Source organism: Neophocaena asiaeorientalis, unplaced genomic scaffold (genome assembly GCF_003031525.2).
Source record: "Neophocaena asiaeorientalis asiaeorientalis breed wild unplaced genomic scaffold, Neophocaena_asiaeorientalis_V1.1 scaffold110, whole genome shotgun sequence".
Taxonomy (NCBI): domain Eukaryota; kingdom Metazoa; phylum Chordata; class Mammalia; order Artiodactyla; family Phocoenidae; genus Neophocaena; species Neophocaena asiaeorientalis.
This window is the reverse complement of record NW_020175053.1, coordinates 3506292-3525870: the sequence shown is the minus strand read 5'-3', so window position 1 is coordinate 3525870 and position 19579 is coordinate 3506292. Positions and strand designations below refer to the sequence as shown.

The window sequence follows — 19579 nt, the reverse complement described above, 5'->3', positions numbered from 1 at the left end:
GGGGACGGGGGCCGCGGGCGGGTCGGGGCGCCGCCCGCCGCACGGAGCCTTCCCGAGGCCGCCCCAGTGCCGCGCCGTCCCGGGGTCCGGGATCCGGGGTCCGTGGCCGCGGAGGCAGAAGGGGCGGCCTGGGCGGGATGGTCCGGCTTCACCGACTGTCTTTCTTCGGCGCAAATGTTGGCGACTCAGCCGGGCCTTCCTGCATCTTCACATCTCGGCTTTCCCGGCGACAGTGAAGTTTTCAGGGCTTGGTCTTTTGCTTCAAGAAAAGCAGAAAGTTTGACATTGTTCCTGGAGGAGTGTCAGAAAGGAAGTGTCTCTCTCGTATGTGCTCTTCCGAGGTCGGAAGATAATTTGGAAATTGCCTTCGAGTTGAAGTGGTGACCCGGGAGGGACGTGTGTGGGGCTTAGGGGAGAGCCCGCCCGGTGCTGAGACTCACCCTAATATCATCCAAGTCGGGAATTCCGAGGTAGCTTCGCTTTGAAATTGCTCTTGTAAATGCCGTGGAGTTAATCCTTAGCATGTCTAATGTGGTTTCTCGTGCCCACATGAAGCTTAATTTTTAAATTACTGGGGGTTTTGAGTGAAGTGAGGGGAATTTACTCTTTAGGAGTCTCTAAAAAGAAGTATTTCGAAAGTGAATTAACCATATGTAAACTTATCTTTTCCGAAGTCTGGGTTTATGTTTTTCAGTAAAACTCTCTGTTAAGGCAGCAGTGCACATGTAGTGAAGGACAGCACTTGGATTTCCCTAACGTTGTACCGTAGGACTCTGGGCTGCCTACGGGTAAGTTTGAAATGTTAGTTAAGGCAGCGCTTGATTTTCTGCAAAGTTAGAATGGGAGAGGTTTGGAGAGGTGACTGTCTCCAGACGGGGGCTTCTCAGGCTTGTATTTAGGTTCAAGGCTTTGCAGATAGAAGACGCTTTCCTTCAGCAGGTGTTGCGGACCGTCATTCATTTATTGTCACTTAGGTGCCATTGCACACTTAAAGCTTAAAGGATGAGCTGTACTTTGGCCCTTCACCCTTAAGGGGCACAGTCTAGAAGGGGCAGCCTACCTGTGCAGAACTCAACAGTGATTTCTCAGGACCCTCCAGACTTCTGCTGGGTACTGAGGATAGAGCAGTGTGAAGGATGGTCACAATCCGTGCCCTCTAGTGGTTTACAAGCAGTTTTAATTTAAGTGTGACAATGAAGGTGTCAGAAGCATCCTAGCACAGTTGTTAATAGACAGGACTCAGGAGCTGAACTGCTTTGTTCCGTTCTTGGCGTTGTCACTTTGGATGGACTCCTGCAGCTCAATTGAACTTTTCTGTGTCTGTGTTGTCATTTGTAAACAGCTGTAATTAATATTACCTGCCTCATAGAGTTGTTCAGAGCCTTACATAAGTTAATGCATGTAAAGCACTTAGAATAGTAGCAGGGAAATAGTGACTATTATGTGTTGTTGTTATGAGTAAAGAGTGAGGGAAGCTGGAAGGAAAGTTGAGGGAAGGGAATACTGATGTCGACCATTACACCACAGAATTTACATATTTACAGTTGCTGCTAATGCTTGCAGTTAACTTTTTTTAAGGTCCAGTTCATTCCCAGTGTGGGTTTTTTTTTTAACTGAAGTATAGTTGATTTACAGTATTGTCCAGTGTGTTTTAATTTAGGATAAAATCTTCGACCTTTGAAGGCACAGTTTATTTACATATTTATAATTTGGTTGAAGTCGTTGTTAGAATAATTGCTTATTTTCTTAGTTGCTATAGTTTCTACAGGTGATAACCTTTACCCAGAATATTCAGGAACAAGGGATCTTGGAACATATGGCCAGCTGAAGGACCACTCGGCATCTGTTTTGAAGGGAGGAAGGGTGAGAGGGGAACCTGGCGGTGGGACCTTGGTCCAGGGCGAGATGGACGGGCAGGGAATGGAGAGGCTCTGCACATCCTGGAAAAGAGAGAGGACCAGAGACGTTAGAGACGGGCTTGGGCTGCCCGCACAACTGGGCTGTGTCTCCTGAGCCCGGTCTTCTGTCTTGGGCAGCGCTGGTGGAGGCCGCCTCCAGACCTGCCCCTTCCAGCCAGGCCAGGGCTGAGTCAGCCTTTGAGAGGGGAAGACGTTGTTCTTTGCTCCAGCTCTATATTCTTGGTCACCTTTCCTAAATGCAGAACCTAGACTAAGACGGAAGAGAGAGTAAATACTATTCCACAAGTGATGAGAAGCTGGGGCGCCGGGGGGAGGCCCTGGGTGGGGTCCAGATCTTGAAAGGGGGGGCATTGCCAGACCCTGAGATGAGGCTCTCAGGTCGTTAATTTGATCTGTTTCATTTTAAGACCCCAAGTCTCTGTGTAGAATCAGTAGAAAAGTGGGTAGAACTGGAAAAGGGTTGGTCAGAGATGGACTTGACTGGTAACCCTTGGAGAAAAAGAAACAAAATCCTAATGTGTGAAAAATGGCGCCTTGTATGTACATCTCAAAAGGTCATAAAGATAAGTAAATATCATCATCGTAAGGTACTATTAAAATTAAGTTTAGAAAAAAATTAAGTTTAGGAGAATGATGCATTGAAAAACTAAGTTTGTTTTTGGTTAAAAGGGATACTTCCAATACTGTCCAATGAAACACACTTTGAATTTCAGAGTGAAAGCAGAGCAACTTCCGACTTGTGTGAACCCTTCCTGTGCCTGGAATGATGGAAGTCAGTGCAGAATTCTGGATAGACTTTCAGAGAAAGAGTTTTAAATTTCTACTGTCGGTTCTTCACAGATGCAATTTTGATGTACATTGAAGTTGCTAGATTTCTAGGATAGGTGAGATGGGACTTAAGATACAGTAGGATTTGGTGAGTTAACGTTTGTAAAAATAATTTTACAGGAGTTAGATTAAAATTTAAATTTCTGTCAGTAATATGTTGAAGAAGATTATTTTAAAAGAAAGATGATGTAATGCTTAGTGGTTTGCAGTAGCTTTTGTATGCGGGTGGTTCTTCCCAGTAGCCGTGGGACGTGTAGGCTCTGGTGTGCCGATACTAATAAATAAGTCAGCTGATATGCAGAGGGACTAAATCATTCTCTCAGGGGACAAAATTCCTAAGTACCAACCAGAATTTTAAGCCAGGCCTCCTGATTCTAAATATTGTATTTTAAACACTTTTTTCTTAGATTGCCCAATTTACACCATCGAGCTGCCCCAGCTTGCGTAGGCGATTTGTTTGAACCTGTGCTTAGAATAAATACCCTTGAAGATGAATCTAGCATGCTGCCTGAGGTTTAATTTAACCTAGAGGGAGGGGATTCAAATGAGGCTCAGGTGTAAGTCTTTATGTTAACCTCTCTCAGCTGTGACTAGCATGCTGTGGAAGGGCTTTTGGAGCTGTGTTCTGGAATATGACACAGCACAGAATTTTTCCTGTTAAAGTTTTGGAGTCCTCTTACGTGATACTGTTTTTCAGGTTTGAAACAGTGAATTAACAATGGATCCAGAACTAATGGGGTGTAACTACCTAGACTAAACTCCGTCCAGAGCCTCTGGGCCCTCGACTGTTTCTGAAAACTGGGTTTGATAAGCTTCTTAGAGTCTCGCCACCTGGGGAAGCGAGGAGTGAAAGGTTGGGGCTGTGTCCTGTGGTGGCCAGGGAGTCGGTCGAAAACCTGAGGAAGGTGCCCTTGAAAATCATAATATTTAGAAGTGTTGTTAAATAGGGATTTGGGAGAGCAAGTCATGAGACTTGTAGCATGTTTTGATTGCTACCAGCAAGACTGGACAGGAGAAGTCTTTGTTTAGAGATAATATGGTTGGTGTCTTAGAAAAGGTGCTTAAAAATGGTTTTAGTGGTACCCACATGCATATAGAATCAGTTAATGATGCCTTGGGTCATAATTCCCCATACAGAATTTCTTAAAAAAAGAAAAAAATGGGAGAGTACTCTTTGTTCTCTGTAACCATGCGTGTCAGCCGCTTGGGCTTGTAGCTGCAGGACCGGGGCGTGGGGGATCCAACACCTAAATGCATAGGTTTTTATTCTTCTACCTGTGAGAGAGAACAAGCCCTTGCTGGGTGGAGTTCTTAGTCTGCCACGTGTTGATCACTGGTTTATATATTTCTGGTCCTTTGGCCTCATTTCCTCCTCTCATCAAAACAAAGATTTTATATTTGTTTATTAAACTACTGTTACTTCACCCCTGTGTTTGCCTTATGTTATGGAATTTTTCATTGTTCCGTCTTGATGACAATTTTTGCCATCAGCTACATGAGAGGGTGGGCAGTTTCTGCGCTTGAATTGGGGTGTTGTTTTGCTTTTAACTTGGATCTGAAAGTAAACCTGATTTAATGTTTTGGGAAGAAGAGCGGGTGACACACCTCTGCAACTTTGGTGAAGGTGGTGAAGAGGCCAGTGCTCCCTACAACTTGTAGGAGGGGACTTTTGCACAGTCTCCCAGCTTGCAGGTCCCCCGAGGGCCACCTCCCCACGCCCGTCCCCAACTCTCTCCTTACAAGTCAGTCTTCTTAGCTCCCTTTCTCCCCAGACCTAGGAGCAGACTCCTTTTCTGGCCTAATTGGTACCAGTTTGGTTAGTATTTGAGCGTTGATCGTGCTGCGCTTCTGGAATATGTCCCGGTATAGTTCAGTGAAGGGGGAAGAGCGCTGGGCTTCATAAACTTAGAGCCAGGTTCAGGCCATTTATTCACTGTATCATCTTGAGCAAGTTTGCATCACTTCTCTCAGGTGTTCTGTCTTTAAGATGTTGCTAGGCTTTTGGACTGCTTTCAGTTCTTCGCCGTCACGGCTCTCTCAGGTGCAAGTATCTGTGTGGATGTAACATTCCCTTCTCTCTGGTAGATAACCTGCCAGACTGTTTTCCAAAGTGGCTGTACGGCTTCCCGCCCCGACCAGCGTGTGTGAGTCCAAGGTGACCCACACCCTTGCCGGGCACTTTAGTCTCTTAAGTGTGTTTTTCTTTGCAGTTTGAATTTGCATTCCCTTAAAGTCTGATAATGCTCAGCTTTTTATGTGCTCATTTAGCATCTATATATCTTCTTTGGTGAAGTGTCCAAATCTTTTTTTATTGGGTTGTTTTCTTACTATGTTCTGAGAGTTCTTTGTATTTTCCGAATTCAGGTCCTTTCTCAGATATGGGATTTGCAAATATTATTTTCCATCCCTTGACTTTCTTTTCATTGTCCTAACAGTGTATTTTGAAGCGTGGAAGTTTGAATTTCACTGTTCAATTTATTATTTTTTCACAGATGCCCTTTATCAGGTTGAGAAAAGCCCCCTGGGTTTTCCTGAGACCTTTTTTGAAATTAGGAATGAATGTTGGATTTTGTCAAATGCTTTTCTGCATTCATGATATTTTTCTTTTTTAGTTTTTTAATATTATGCACTACATTGATTTTTTAAGGTAAATACTGTTCACTTTTTTTTTTTTTTTGCGGTACGCGGGCCTCTCACTGTTGTCTCCCCCGTTGCAGAGCACAGGCTCCGGATGCGCAGGCTCAGCGGCCATGACTCACGGGCCCAGCCGCTCCGCGGCATGTGGGATCTTCCTGGACCGGGGCACGAACCCGTGTTCCCTGCATCAGCAGGCGGACTCTCAACCACTGTGCCACCAGGGAAGCCCTGTTCACTTTTTAAATGGGAAATTTCGAAAATACACAAAAGCAAATGAGCCATCCTATACCCACCTTTTACTTACTCTCCTTTAACATCTGAACTTTTGTGGGTAGGGGTTGGGAGGAGGCAGCTAGAGTACTTTAAAGACATCCCAGTGTCATTTATTTTAACTCTAAATATCTCACAAGGCATACCTGCAATGTGATGTTGTAATCCGCGAACAGAAGAACGTCTGAGATTATGGTGAGGTATGGGAGTTTATGAAAGTTTAAGTGATTAAATTCTTGAGACATTTTCCTTGCTGGTTCTACTGTAACAAAGCCCACCTGTATAATCACTAAATTCACTTTCATCTTAATATTGATCACCAGATTAAAAGAAGCAACATATTGCTTGTTTTTTATCATGCTGATAAGCACGTTTCACCATTTGGGGTCAGCCTTAATGGTAACAAAAGAATATTGGTAAACAAAGGTTGAATTTTATATTTTAAATTGGTTTGTGTATAATCCAGAGAATCACATAAACTTTAAAAATTTGAATTGTGCTATGCCTGTCGTGAGCCAATGATTCCAGAATTACAGAAATCAAGAGCTAGAGGACAGACTATATATTCATCCTTCTCATTTTAAGCATGAGAAAGTTTGGGCCCAAGGTCTTGCACACACGGCTTGGTGGCAGAGGGTAGAATACTATTCAGACCTTGTAGGTTTTAAAGTTTTTTCCTCAGATATCCTCTCACATAGTTCTTTAACTTGCTGCAGAAGGGAAGTGGGAGAAATTTCTGGATTTTGTTCATTTTTAAAATTACCACGTGTTGGGCTTCCCTGGTGGCACAGTAGTTAAGAGTTTGCCTGCCGATGCAGCGGACACGGGTTCGTGCCCCGGTCCGGGAGGGTCCTACATGCCGCGGAGTGGCTGGGCCCGTGAGCCATGGCCGCTGAGCCTGCGCGTCCGGAGCCTGTGCTCCGCAATGGGAGAGGCCGCCGCAGTGAGAGGCCTGCATACTGCAAAAAAAAAAAAAAAAATTACCACGTATTGTCATACTGTGTATTGGGTGTTGTGCTATAATCTTGCTGACACTATTCCCCGGTGAGGTGTGTAGCCCCACAAATTTACAGAAGTGGCACCTGATGAGGCTTACCTGAACAGTTAAGTAATTGGCTCAGTCACCTCCCTTGCAAGTGTTGGGTTACATCTAGACCTGGCCGGCACAGTCTTTATTACTTTATTACTCTTTATTACTGTACTCTTCCTGCCTTCCAGTTTTGACCTCCCTTAATTTGTCCCTTATTTAGTTATCTAACCTCCTAGAGGTTCTGGGCGATGTGAAGGTCATAGCATGTTCCAAGTATTTGGTGGGTAAAATCATTTTTGTCCAGGTAGTGCCTGCCATGGGAATGTTGGAAGCACAATATACCCTTTTTCTTTGTGTTTTAAAACACTCGTATATAAGGGAGCCAGTCATTGGAGCAAAAGTGGGCAAGAACATTGGCGTGATCTGACATGTCTGATCCTGGCACTACCTGATTACTGAAGTGGGCAGTCCAAAATCTTATTGCTGAATTTATATTTAAATTTATATACTGCTTTGAAGTTGTATTCAAAGTCAGATTTGATAGAAATTATTTTCACATTTAAATCTATCAAATTAGTTTTTGGTAGAAATAAAACGTCAAGACTTTAGATAAATTCAAGTACCTCATTTATGGGGACTGGTGATTATTTGGACCTGGATTAGCTCAAGTTTTATGTTTGGATTATGTACAGAAAAAAGGATTACTAACCAAAGCAATTGGGTTAATAGGACTGCAAGGAAAATGTTTGCACACTGGAGAAACAAACACCACATCTATAATGTATGGGAGTCCACACCTGCAAACGCTCTGATGTGCTGCATCTCTGACCAGTAGAATGCTGTATAGAAAACGTGATCTTGGTACCTAATTTGAAAGTAGATAAACACGCCCCTTCCTCTTTTATGTGCATATATACTTTAGGGAAATGTTTTTTGAAATATTCATAGAGTAAACTTTAGCACATTATTCCTGCTTAAATTCAGTTGTGAAATTAAATATGCTCTAGGACAAATTTATACTTATTTGCTAGTAAAAATCATTTCTAAGAATGTAGTAAACTTTTAATATATTTGAAGAAAGGATTTCTGATAAGCATATTGTCACACATTGAAACTTGACATACCTGTTGCTTGAGGATATATATCTGGAACATTTTTATTCTTTACCCATAGCAGAGAGCCCAGCACGCAGTAGGCCTTCAGTATATAGTTGCTGAGATGAATTGTGATTTTCTGGCCAAGCTGAATAAGGCCATAAAACGTATTGTAATTTGCGGTAAAATAATGAAATGATTTGTTTTCTAATTAAATTGTTACTTTGAGAATTTTCCGAGTTACACAAAGGTTGCACAGGTGTTATAGTTAATTCCCCAAACTCTTCACCTCCATTCAACATTGTTAACATTTTGGCAGTTTGCTGTTTGTTTTCTCTATACGATTATAATTACAGACACACAGTGTAATGTATAGGTTATTCTTAATCTTAATTTCTTTGTTGCACCTTTTTAAGAAGTTGTAGACCTGACCATTAGCCTGTATCTCCTAAGAGCAAGGCCAGGCTCTCATAATCACTCAAATTCAGAAAGTGTAACATTGATACAAATCAGCTATGTAATATGTAGCTCATTCCCAGATTTCAGCGATTGTCCAATAATGTCCTTTATAGCAACTATCTTGCCAATCGAGGCTCCTGCCATTGCATTTAGTTGTCATGTCTCTTTAGTTTGGAACAATTTCTCAGCCTTTATCTTTCATGATGTTGGTAGTTTTGAAGAGTCAGCTTGGTTTTATCTGTTTCCTCGTGATTTAATTCAGGTTATGCTCCTTTCTCCCTCCCTCCCTCTTGGTGTGTGTGCAGAGATGCTATGTAAGTAATTCCGTGGTTTTCTCAGTGCTTCATCTCAAAAGGCACCTGATGTCAGTTCTCCATCATTGGTGGTGGTAATTTGATTTTAACAGCTTGGTTAAGGTGTGATGTCTACCAGATTTCTCCACTTAAAGATTCTCTCTTTTTTTTTTTTTCTGTATCAAAAGTTGGTAAGAGAAGTGACTTGATGCTGGGGGATATCCCATTCCCAGACAAACATTCACCCGTTAGTATTAGTGTGTGTAGATGATTCTTACCTGAATCAGTTACATTTCCTTGCTGGCTTTCTGCTTTTCAGAAGAGCTTGCCTTTCCTGTTTGTTGGTTTATTTGTTAAAATATTTAAAGCCCCAAATGTTAAGGTAACTCTTATAAATGATTAAATCTGTATGGTGTGTCTCGTTATCTTTCATTTTCTAAGATGTAAAGGACTTGGGAAACAAAAAAAATTCGGCAAGTTTATTGTGGCCTTAGCATTATCAAGGGAAAGATTGAAGGAGGACAGATCATCAGCTTTTTTCTGTTTTAGTGGATATTCCTAGAGGCTGTGTGGAGAATAGAAGGATGTTTTCATCAAGCTTGGTGAAAGTTAAGTTGTACAAATTAATCAGTTCTCTTGGGTGTAGTACTTCTCAAAGGTGCTAATATGCTAATGGTCTGTGAGTGTCTTAGGGGAGGATTAAGTGCTATTAAAAGACCCTTGTCTCCGCAGGTGTCTCTGTGGACTACCTTCTCATTAACAAATGTTAATGAATAGGCATTCTTCTGGAGAAGCATTAGACCCCATTTTTTGGGTCTGTTTGTTTGTTTAGGTAATAAAAAGATTAGCAAGACAGGCTTCCTCTTCTGGGACTTTACCTGTGTTTCGGTTGCCGGGTTGGGGGTGGGGGAACAAAAAAATAAAGAAGAAAAAATAAAACGCTGCGATTGCTGGTGGAGTAAAGCGCTGGCCCCCAAGGCTGTGGGGAGTTCATAGGAGGAAGAGCTCTTCATCAGAAAGAGTAGGAAATAACTTCCTGGGTGAGTGTAGGTGAGTAGGTGAGTGTAAGCTGAGATGGTAAAGAGGGCAGACATGGAGCAGGTGGAAAAGTGTGAGGCACCTGCAGAAAACGGCCCCCCGCCCAGGCTGTGTGCGGGGTTTGTGGGGGCGGATCAGGGGGCCCTTGGATTACTGTGGGAGAGCGGTACCTTCATCCAGACGGGTGCGGGAGGGGAGGGAGGAAGGGCTTTCGGAAGGTGGAAGTGGTTCCGATTTGCAAACCGGGTTAGGATGAGGAGACTGGAGTAAGTGGATTGACCGTTGTGATAGTCGAGAGCAGTGGTCTTCAAACTTAATGACCTTCTAAACTAATCTCGGAAATTTTCTCTCAGACATTTTCAAGTTTAAAGGTATTTTCAAAATGAAACTGTCATAATCACTTTTAAAAATGGAATCTAAATGTAGCACTTCACACTATCATCCATTTTCAAAAATTCAAGAATAAACTTTAAATTGGGAATTTTACATTGTTCTTTTTTTCTTCTTGATCTTTCTATTTCCTGCACAAAATTTTACCTTAATATATTTTTATGCTTGCAAGTTTTATTGATCACCCTATCACGTTTCTTTGCACCAAAGATATAAGGAGAAATTGAAATTTTTAATTTCCTGTGGCCATAAAAAAACTTTAAAACTTTGTTTTCTTTATTAATACTCAGTTGATCAACCAGAATGTATTGCAAATTATGATAAACACTTGGTAAACAAAATTTTATTGAATAGGTGTCTGTTAATAAAATGGATGGAGCTTTTAAAAAGTAACATGTATTCATGGGTGAATATAATTTATTGCTAGAATAAGACAGTATTTAGCATCAATTTCTACTTTTTATTTTAAGAGCTATAAGCCCAGAGAAATTTTGTTGACATAGATAAGTGGATGGAAAGGGTTTTACTAGCGATGCCACTACTTTCCTTGAACTTCTTCCAACCTATGTGTCAAAAATTTAAAAATTACTTTTAATGAGCTATCGGTCTTTCAATTTTTTTGAAAGCAAAGGGTTGAAGAATGAATACCTGACTTGTAAAAGTATGTTTTACAGCCTTTAGAGAGTTGAACTCTTAACACTTCATCAGTGTTGCAGAGGATCCCTTTGCTTTGCAGTGGAGGCTTTTCTGCATGGGGGCAGTGCAGCACTGCAGCCTTGAGGTCATGGGAGGTGGGAGGTTGTGAAGGGAAAGTCTTCGATCCACAGCCCAGGCACATTTTTGTGATGGAGTACTCCTGGAGGTTGGGGTCTGGTATAGCCCTTGGAGTTACTGGCTTGATTTATTCCTCGGGAGAGCTTCATGTACCTTATGGGGTTCAAATACCCCAGTTTGCTCTAAGCAGACGATATCAGAGCCTCTGAATTAAGGTATTGGAAACTGAGAGGTGTGGGAATACAGAGTGCTTCATAGAAGTAGAATTTCTAGTTCTTAGCGACTGATCAGATGTGACGGCAAGGAAAGTGCCTTACAGAGTAACGGAAGGCCTCAAGTTTGAGAACTGCCGGTTACTGGGGAAAATGGTAATCAAAGTCATGAGGAAGAGCTGATTTTTTATAAGGTTGGTTTGGACAGTTTGGTTTTCAGAACACACGTGACATGGAGGTGCAGACTCTGAAGTACCTGCACACCCGGCCGTGGGGGTCAGAGCAGGAGAACTTTGGGGTCCTCTGCACTGTGAGTGGTAGTGGAAGCTGTGGCTTATCGAGGGGAGGAGGGTTGTGTGTGTGTGTACAATGTGGATAGGAGGACAAAGTAGGGGGAAAGAAACTACCTACATAACAGGGTGAGAAGCAAGAATAGTCTAGAAAGGTAGAAACTATTCCAAGAGATCCAAGGAAAGAGAATTTAAGACGAGGGTGTTGGGATGGGAGAGTCAGCCTTGTCCCTAGTTTTGGCAGATTATTGCCAATCTTTGAGAAGAGTCACAAGAGTGAAAGAAATAGGACAGATTGCTTTTGTCTTGATGAGGAGGTGAGCTACAGCTTTAAGAAGTCTGATGAAAAGTCATTTTAGAGACTAGCAGGCTTAAGTTCTGGATTCAGTGTTTCAGGAAAAAGCCCAGGTGGTCAGAATGGCCCTTAATTACCTTGTGTTGCCCGTAAAGTGTGGTCCCGGCCACGTGTGCAGGGCCAGCAGCCAGCCTTTCCTTTCCCTCCGTGTGGGAACATCGTTTCTGGGGTTGAGTCCTCGGTGAGGGGCTTGGTGTTTATGGCCGTGGTGGGAGAATCTCTGTTTAGACAGGGCGGTGAGGTGCTGTTCTGAGGCGCGCGTGACAGCAGCTGAGCACCTCTGCGCCCCCTCCCGCTGCCCTCAAGCAGGTATGGGGACGGGTGACCCCTCACGCTGCTCTTCCCGTGCTCCTGTGCTCATGGTTGCTGGCACGTTCTTTTTCCTGACTTGGCATCAAATGCATGTATGGTAGTAAGATAGGAATGGAAGGTGATTTTTTGAAGGTAGTTCTGGGGACTTGGAATAGAGGTTTGGGACATCTGAGAGAAGTGTAAGCTTTAAGAAGAGTAGGCTCAGAAGTCTTGTTGAATGAGCATGAAGTTAGCACGAATGTGGAGCATACCTGAGCCTTGTTGATGGGGAGTAGGACAGCGGCTCATGGTGCTGATGCAGGCGGAGCTGGAATTGCCTCCCTCAGGTGAGAAGTTGTGCTCCTGGCGGGGCCAAGGGCTTCCATGATGGTTCGGGGAGCGAGGCGAGGCTGGCGGTGGTGCTCTCAGAATGCCATGTGCTGACCAGCAGGCAGCTCGGCTTGGGAGAGACACCACGATCTTTGCTTCTTTCTTAATTAAAAAAAAAAAAAGGTGGTTTTAATTAATAATTGATCATTTAAATCACATTTTATTATAACATAGTTGAATAAGTATCTCCGCTGCCCGGAATTGTCACTCAAAGGAGATAATGGTTGAATTTAACTCCATTGTTGCTTAGAAAATCTCAAGCGCCAGTCCCAGTTACAGGGCGGCAGTGCGATTTCTCCAGCCAGGTGGGAGGAGTTTGCAAAATGTAATAATGTTACTCTGTTAAAAACTAGAAGACTAAGTTGATTTTGGTTGGTCACCATCCCCTCCTCCTCCTGCCTCACTTCTGTGTGAACCCTGTGCCCCACGTGTCCTGAACAACTACTCATTTTCTAGACATGACTTGGTTTTCCTCGACTCCCTGTCTTTGGGCTTCTCGGCTTAGGACGCCCTGTTCCGCCCTCTGTCCTGCTTGGCAGACCTCAGTGCACCTTCCCAGAATTGGCTGGGCTTTGAAGCCTTCTCTTGCTCACCAGGGCAGACCTAGAAGTGTAACAGTGGACGGCACACGTGGTGTGTATGTACTCTTACACCGTGCATCTTTCTTAGTAGCATATTTTTGTCTGTGTCTTGGCACACACATATATACACATGTGTGTACATAGATACATGCATACAATTTCTGTCTAGTTTTTATATCTGTGTTCCCTGTTGAGTGCCTGGCACTTAAACAGTAGATGTGCCGTCCTACTTATTGAATGAAATGAATGAAAACATTTAAAAACACAGGGAAACTACGATGAGATTCTCTGTATCAGAAACAAATGAATTGCCGGTTCGAGGGAACATGGATGTACTAGCCTGACACCGTGTTAGGTGCGTTATAGATGTTAGCTTTGTCTGTGTGTCTTAAAGTCTTGACAACAAACAGGTATTATACATGTGAGGAAATGGAGCCAAATTAATTAATTACTTGCATTAAGTCCACATGCATAGTTCACAAGGAGCAGAACATGAGATTTGGACCCAGATCTGTCTTAACTTTAAAAAGCCTCTGCCCTTTTCACATCACTGTCGCTATAACTGTGTAGTGATAATCATCTTTAAAATTTCAAATGGGTCCAACTTTAAAATTTTTACATTTTAGATGCTGTTTTCCTTAAATTTAAAAGAATGGGATGTTGGTTTCTATGGCTCTGGGTTTCTGCTGGAGCTGGTGCTGGTGTGGGGAGTGGAAAGTGGATGGAGCCCTTCCTGAAATGCAGGGGTGACTCTCTCTTATGCTGCATGGTCTCTTACCTTCATGTGATGGGGGGGGATTCAGTTTTACAAGTAACAAAGATAAATGTCCTTGTTTTATCATTTGTTTCTCTTGTCCTGTTTTTCTGGATGTTCTCTTTAATTTGCATTGTAACACGTTTGATTCTTGTCCTGATTTGGAACTGGTAGGATCTATTGAGTCTGATTTGAGACAAGATGGGCTAACCCTTCAGTATAAGACTTCAGTTCGTATCCCAGGTTTCTATTCCAGTTAGGAATTCTGTTAGAATTCACTAAAAAACACAAGATTTCATTGACACTTTTGTCATTTACCTTCTTCATGGAAGCTTTTATAACTAAATATTAAGTTTTGAAAAATGAGGGTTTCCCTACGTAAGTGTAGGAATTCTGTCTCATGTTGACCTTTTAGGTCATCTTCCTTTTTCCTTTCCATCCTGGTCCCCCTTCAGCTACCCAAGACAGTAAATTTACAGGGGAAGAGGGAGCACTGGAATTTGGGGAGCGTAGATATAATTTGAAAAAACATTTCAAGTGATCATTGTTTTCATTACTTTTAAGTCATTTTGAAATTTCAAATAACACTAAAAGCTGACATGATTTCTTCACTTCATCAGTGTAGGAAATTGGATTTTTAAAGCTGTGAACACTGTAAGGGGCTCTTGCTGCTGTAATGTCCAAGAATCCAGAATCAACTTAGTGACCCAGAAAGGAGGGGCGCTGGGGCACAGGTCGGGTGATGAAAGGTCTCTCTTCATCTTCTGTAATGCTCCTTGTCTTCGTCTATTTTGTCTGGTAATAAAATAGCCACTCTGGCTTTCTTATGCTTACTGTTTCATGTTTTGTCTCTCTCCTTTTTGTAATCCTTTTCTTTCAACCCATGGGTTGAAATTTTGACTTTAAAAATGTGTTTCTGGTAGACAGACTATAGCTGAGTAACAGACTATAGTTGTTACCTTGTTATTAGTTTGGGATTCTCTACCTTTTGACCTAAATGTTTAGTCCATTTATAAGTAATTATTGATCTGGTTGCTTATTTCTATTTGTCTTTTTTTTTTCTCTGTTGCTCCTTTTGTGACTTTCTTTGGGGTTAACTCAGTATTTTTTAGCATTCCATTTTAACTCTCGGTTGGCTTTCTAGCCATCCTTTCTTGCATGTTTTAGAGAGTACTCCTAAGGGTTGTAATTTGCATCTTTAATTTACCATAATCTATTTAAAATTAATGTACTACTTTGCATAAGCTATATGATTCTTGCAGCAGTATAGCTGTGTTTACTCCCTCTATTTCGTGTTTTTTTGTTTTTTGTTTTTTGTTTTTGCTGTACACGGGCCTCTCACCATTGTGGACCCTCCCGTTTGCGGAGCACAGGCTCCGGACATGCAGGCTCAGCAGGCTCAGCAGGCCCAGCCGCTCCGTGGCATGTGGGATCCTCCCGGACCGGGGCACGAACCCGCGTCCCCTGCATTGGCAGGCGGACTCAACCACCGCGCCACCAGGGAAGCCCTGTTTTGTCTTTTTTATCTGAGGATGTTATTGACTGTACCATCATTTAATGCTGTAGGATTTTTCTTTCTTAGTGGTGATAGTTTTTATGGATTATTTTTGTGTTTCTCCTTGTAACCTGTGGCAGGCATTTGTAGGGTGGCTGGGTAAGACTTAGATATGCAGTCTGTAGCCATGGTAATCACATCCTTGCTGCCTCCATAAATATGAAATGCAGAGCCATTTAGTCCAATCAAGAATTTTTTTAATTAATTAATTAATTTTTGGCGTGTTGGGTCTTCGCTGCTGCGCGCGGGCTTTCTCTAGTTGCGGCGAGCGGGGGCTACTCTCCGTTATGGTGCGAGGGCTCCTCATTGCGGTGGCTTCTCTTGTTGTGGAACACGGGCTCTAGGCATGTGGGCTTCAGTAGTTGTGGCTTGCAGGCTCTAGAGCACAGGCTCAGTAGTTGTGGCACACGGGCTTAGCTGCTCCGCAGCATGTGGGATCTTCCCGGACCAGGGCTCAAACCTGTGTCCCCTGCATTGACTGGTGGATTCTTAACCACTGCGCCACCAGGAAAGTCCCAGTCCAATCAAGAGTTGATGAGGAAATCCTGAATTTGGAGAGGATGATTCAGGACAAAACGGCTCCACAGTTATTGGCAGGAGGCTGCAGTTCTGGGAAATAGAAATGCACCTTTGTCCCCAGTGCCTCTGCTGGAGTGGAACACTCCCTTTTGTACAGAAGTAATTGTCAACCTTAATGGGTAGAGTGGTAACGTAAGTGGAAGCAAGGTATGGGTTGTAACCCTCTCAGCGTATGTTTCTTGAGTACAGTTGTTCAGCAATCTGCATTGGAGCTAGTGGCGGGTATTTATTATAAATGATTGCTCCTGGGCCTCACTCCAGACCTGCGCAGCCGGGACCTGAATATGAGATCTGGGGTCTGAATTTTAGGGTAAGTGCTCCAAGCTCGTCTTAAACACGACAACGTTAGACTGTCACTGCTCTAGGACTGTTCCCAAAAGCCCCTGACTTTTTATGGACCTGAATCAGTACTATTAATGTTTATCTTCAAGATTAACAAGCGTGCGACTGATGAAACAGTTTGGTCAGAGTCATAGAATTCTAGCGCCTGCATAAAGGTGCCTTCGAGGTCATGCCAGCTCCACAGTCTTAGAGGAGGAAATAGATCAAATGAGAGTGTCTGGGTGGTTCTTACAGCTCTGATTCATAATATATAAGGTACTTTGCTATGAATTGTAGATGAGAATAACGTGTTAAAACTTTTCTGTACTATGTAAGGAATTATTTCCATGTTAGGTGTTATTTTTAATCCAGTTTGACAATCTCTGCCTTTAAGCGGGGCTACTTAGAGCATTTGCACTTAATGTGATTATTGATATTGTTCGGTTTTCCTCTCTCTTGCTATTTCCCATCTGTTTGTCCCATCTTTTCCTTTTTCCTTTTATCCTCTTTTTCTGCCTTCTTTTGGGTTCAGTATTTTTTATGATTCCATTTTAGGGCCTTTACTGGCTTACTAGCTATATGTTTTGGGTGGGGTTTTTTGTGGTGTTTAATAGTTGCTGTGGAGTTTATAATTAGTATGTGCCTTTGACTTATTACTGTCTACTTTCACGTAATATGTATAAAAGAACTTTAGGACAATATACCTCCCTGTTATTCTGCCTTTGTGCTGTTGTAAATATATTTTACTTCTACACATGTTATAAACCCCACAATACATTTTTTCTTTATTTTACAGTACATACTTTTGCCTTAAACAGTTAATTATCTTCTAAAGAGATGTTTTTACATAAGGAGAGGCTTTTGTGTTTGCCCGCCTAGTCACCATTTCTGCTAGTCTTCATTCCTTTGTAAAGATCCAGCTCTCCACCTGGTATCATTTTCTTAGTATTTCTTGTAGTGTGGGTCTGCCGCTGGCGATGTTTGTCAGCTTTTGTATGTCAGAAAAAGTCTCTATTTCACCTTTGTGTTTGAACAATTTCTGTTTACTGGTTATAGAGGTGTAGGTTGACTTTTTTTTTTCTTTCAGTCCTTTAAAGATGTTGCTCTTCTGTCTCTGGCTTCTCATATGGCATTCTTTCTGATGAGATGGCTGCTGTCATTCTTGTCTTTGTTCTGTATATAATGTGAGTTGTTCTCTGACTGCCTTGCAGAATTAACTGTCAGTGTTTGACAGTTCATTTATTTACAAGTTGTTAGTGTTCTGGTTGAACGTGTAAGTTCTCAGGTCTGTGTGATCACTCTTTTCTGATCACTCTGTTCCTTGATCACCCCAGACTGAGTTTCTACTGACCCCTGTGCTTCTAGGGGCAGTTAGGACATATCTGTAGAAAAGGAGAAGAAGCATCCGTCAGTCAGTCGTGGCTTCTGAACCGATTCTGAGATTCTCTCGTGACTTTTTGTGCCACTCCAAGAACAACACAGGGCAGTTTTCCTTGTGCTGCTTCAGAGAGGCGGGGGTACCTTTTAGTGCGACAGTGTTACAAGGAGTATTTCTGATGTCTCTGATAGTTGGTGTGGATGACTGCAGCTCAGAGTCTGATGTGATTGTTGTACCTTCAGCCCTGGACTTCGTCTCACAAGATGACATGTTGACGCCCCTGGGGAGACTGGACAAGTATGCTGCGAGCGAGAACGTATTTAACAGGTATGTGCGTATGCTTCCCATTAAGGTGGAAGCACAAGTGTGGCTTTTATTGCATGAATTTCAGTAAACAGAAGTATCCAGGTGAAAGTAGATGTCATTACTGCGTGGTCTGAGTCACCCAGCTTCACTGCTGGTCACAGCCGTGGCCGCCTTTACAGTCGTTTACTCCTCCGTCCCGTGAGCAGGCAGCACTCCTTCTTGACTTTTTGGCTAAAACAAACAAACTGCTTCCTTGCTGTTAGGCATAATTTTAATGTTCATTAAAGTGACTGCTGAGGCGTCAGTTCCTCCTCCAGCAGGTGGTGGTGTGTGCCTGCCGCGGGCCAGGTGACTGGAGGCCAAGGGGCGAGGGACACGGCAGTGACCAGCGCTCACACTCTCCCTAATGCACTGTTTCTCCACCTAGGGCCCCCAGACCACCTGTATCAGACTTCTCGGGGAAATCTCAAAGTCTTTGTGAATAAAATTGTTTGAGTATAGATGTATAAAACTCATTGAGTAAAATATGTAAAGGTAACATTTTATATAATGAAGAATGATTGTACTTTCCCATATTTATGATAATTGAAGGTAGCTACTTGAAACAAATTTTCAGTGACCTTAGAAATTTGTCAGATCAGGTAAAGGTGAAACATATTTTGGTAAATAATCAATCTCATCTTGTTAAAATAAAATCCTACTGGCATTTGTCACTTAGGAAATTAGGGACTTAAGGACTTAATATATGTTATAAAATGTATTAAGAAAAATTTTCTTTTAAACTATATGGATTCTGCCTTTTAAAGTTCTAAATACTAACTATTAATGCCACTGAACATCATATAATTTTCTTTTTCTGTGTAGACAAATGGTGGCCCGGAGTCTGCTGGACACACTGAGGGAAGTCTGTGATGATGAGAGAGATTGTATTGCTGTTTTGGAAAGAATTAGCAGATTAGCTGATGATTCAGGTATATATTTATGCAGAGAAAGGTTTCTTTTACTAAATTATGTTTCGAAAAACTTAGTGTAATGCGAGATTTCTTTGATATATTTCCTAAGTAAATTATCAGACCCATCAGTAACAAGAAAATAAAAACCTGTTACTGGGCTTCCCCCGTGGCGCAGTAGTTGAGAGTCCACCTGCCGATGCAGGGGACGCAGGTTCGTGCCCCGGTCCGGGGAGATCCCACGTGCCGCGGAGCGGCTGGGCCCGTGAGCCATGGCCACTGAGCCTGTGCGTCCGGAGCCTGTGCTCCGCAACGGGAGAGGCCACAAGAGTGAGAGGCCCGCCTACCGCAAAAACAAACAAACAAAAAAACCTGTTACTAAGATCCAAACATTTTATAGTAGGCCCATTTAGTTTAACTTTGAAAATTTCTTGTAAGAAAAAACTAAGAACATTGTTTTGCATCATGTACATTAATACTATTTTAGAATTAATAAATTGTTTTGAAAAAATTTTTTGAATAAATTAAAAGGATGGAGTGGGCTGTAAATTTTTTGGCAAATATAAAATGCATTTTTACTTAGAAAAAATGTTTATCACCCCTTGTAAAACTAAGGCTGTTTGTCTCTAAAGTGGAAAGAGGAGGAGAGTCTGCTTAAGAAAGAGGTAAACTTGTTTTGAGGCTTAGAATACGGTTTATTACGTTTTTAAAAAATATTTTTTATGGTGGTAAAACATACATAAAATTTACCATTTTTACCTAATATTGTTTTGAGCATATCTTTATATTTGATTTTAGAAACGATTCAAAAATCAAATAAAAATTTTTTTCTTAAATCCATGACCTCTTTATTAAAATGTATTATTTTTCAATTTATCAAACTTT

The 19579-nt window shown here is 42.1% G+C and overlaps 1 protein-coding gene across 2 annotated transcripts in view; it reads left to right on the top strand.

Moving 5' to 3' along the window:
- The first annotated feature begins 399 nt into the window (after nt 1-399).
- PPP4R1 (protein phosphatase 4 regulatory subunit 1) overlaps nt 400-19579 on the top strand; it is a 56071-nt gene continuing 36891 nt past the window's right edge. Inside the window, exons 1-3 of one of the 2 annotated variants that reach the window (XM_024763936.1) lie at nt 400-470; nt 17630-17765; nt 18609-18715. In XM_024763936.1, the coding sequence (XP_024619704.1) occupies nt 17707-17765; nt 18609-18715 (166 nt within the window). In that variant the 5' untranslated portion in view covers nt 400-470; nt 17630-17706. Of the gene's footprint in view, nt 471-769; nt 789-17629; nt 17766-18608; nt 18716-19579 lie in introns of those variants that run through there. The other variant, XM_024763937.1, reaches the window with a different exon arrangement.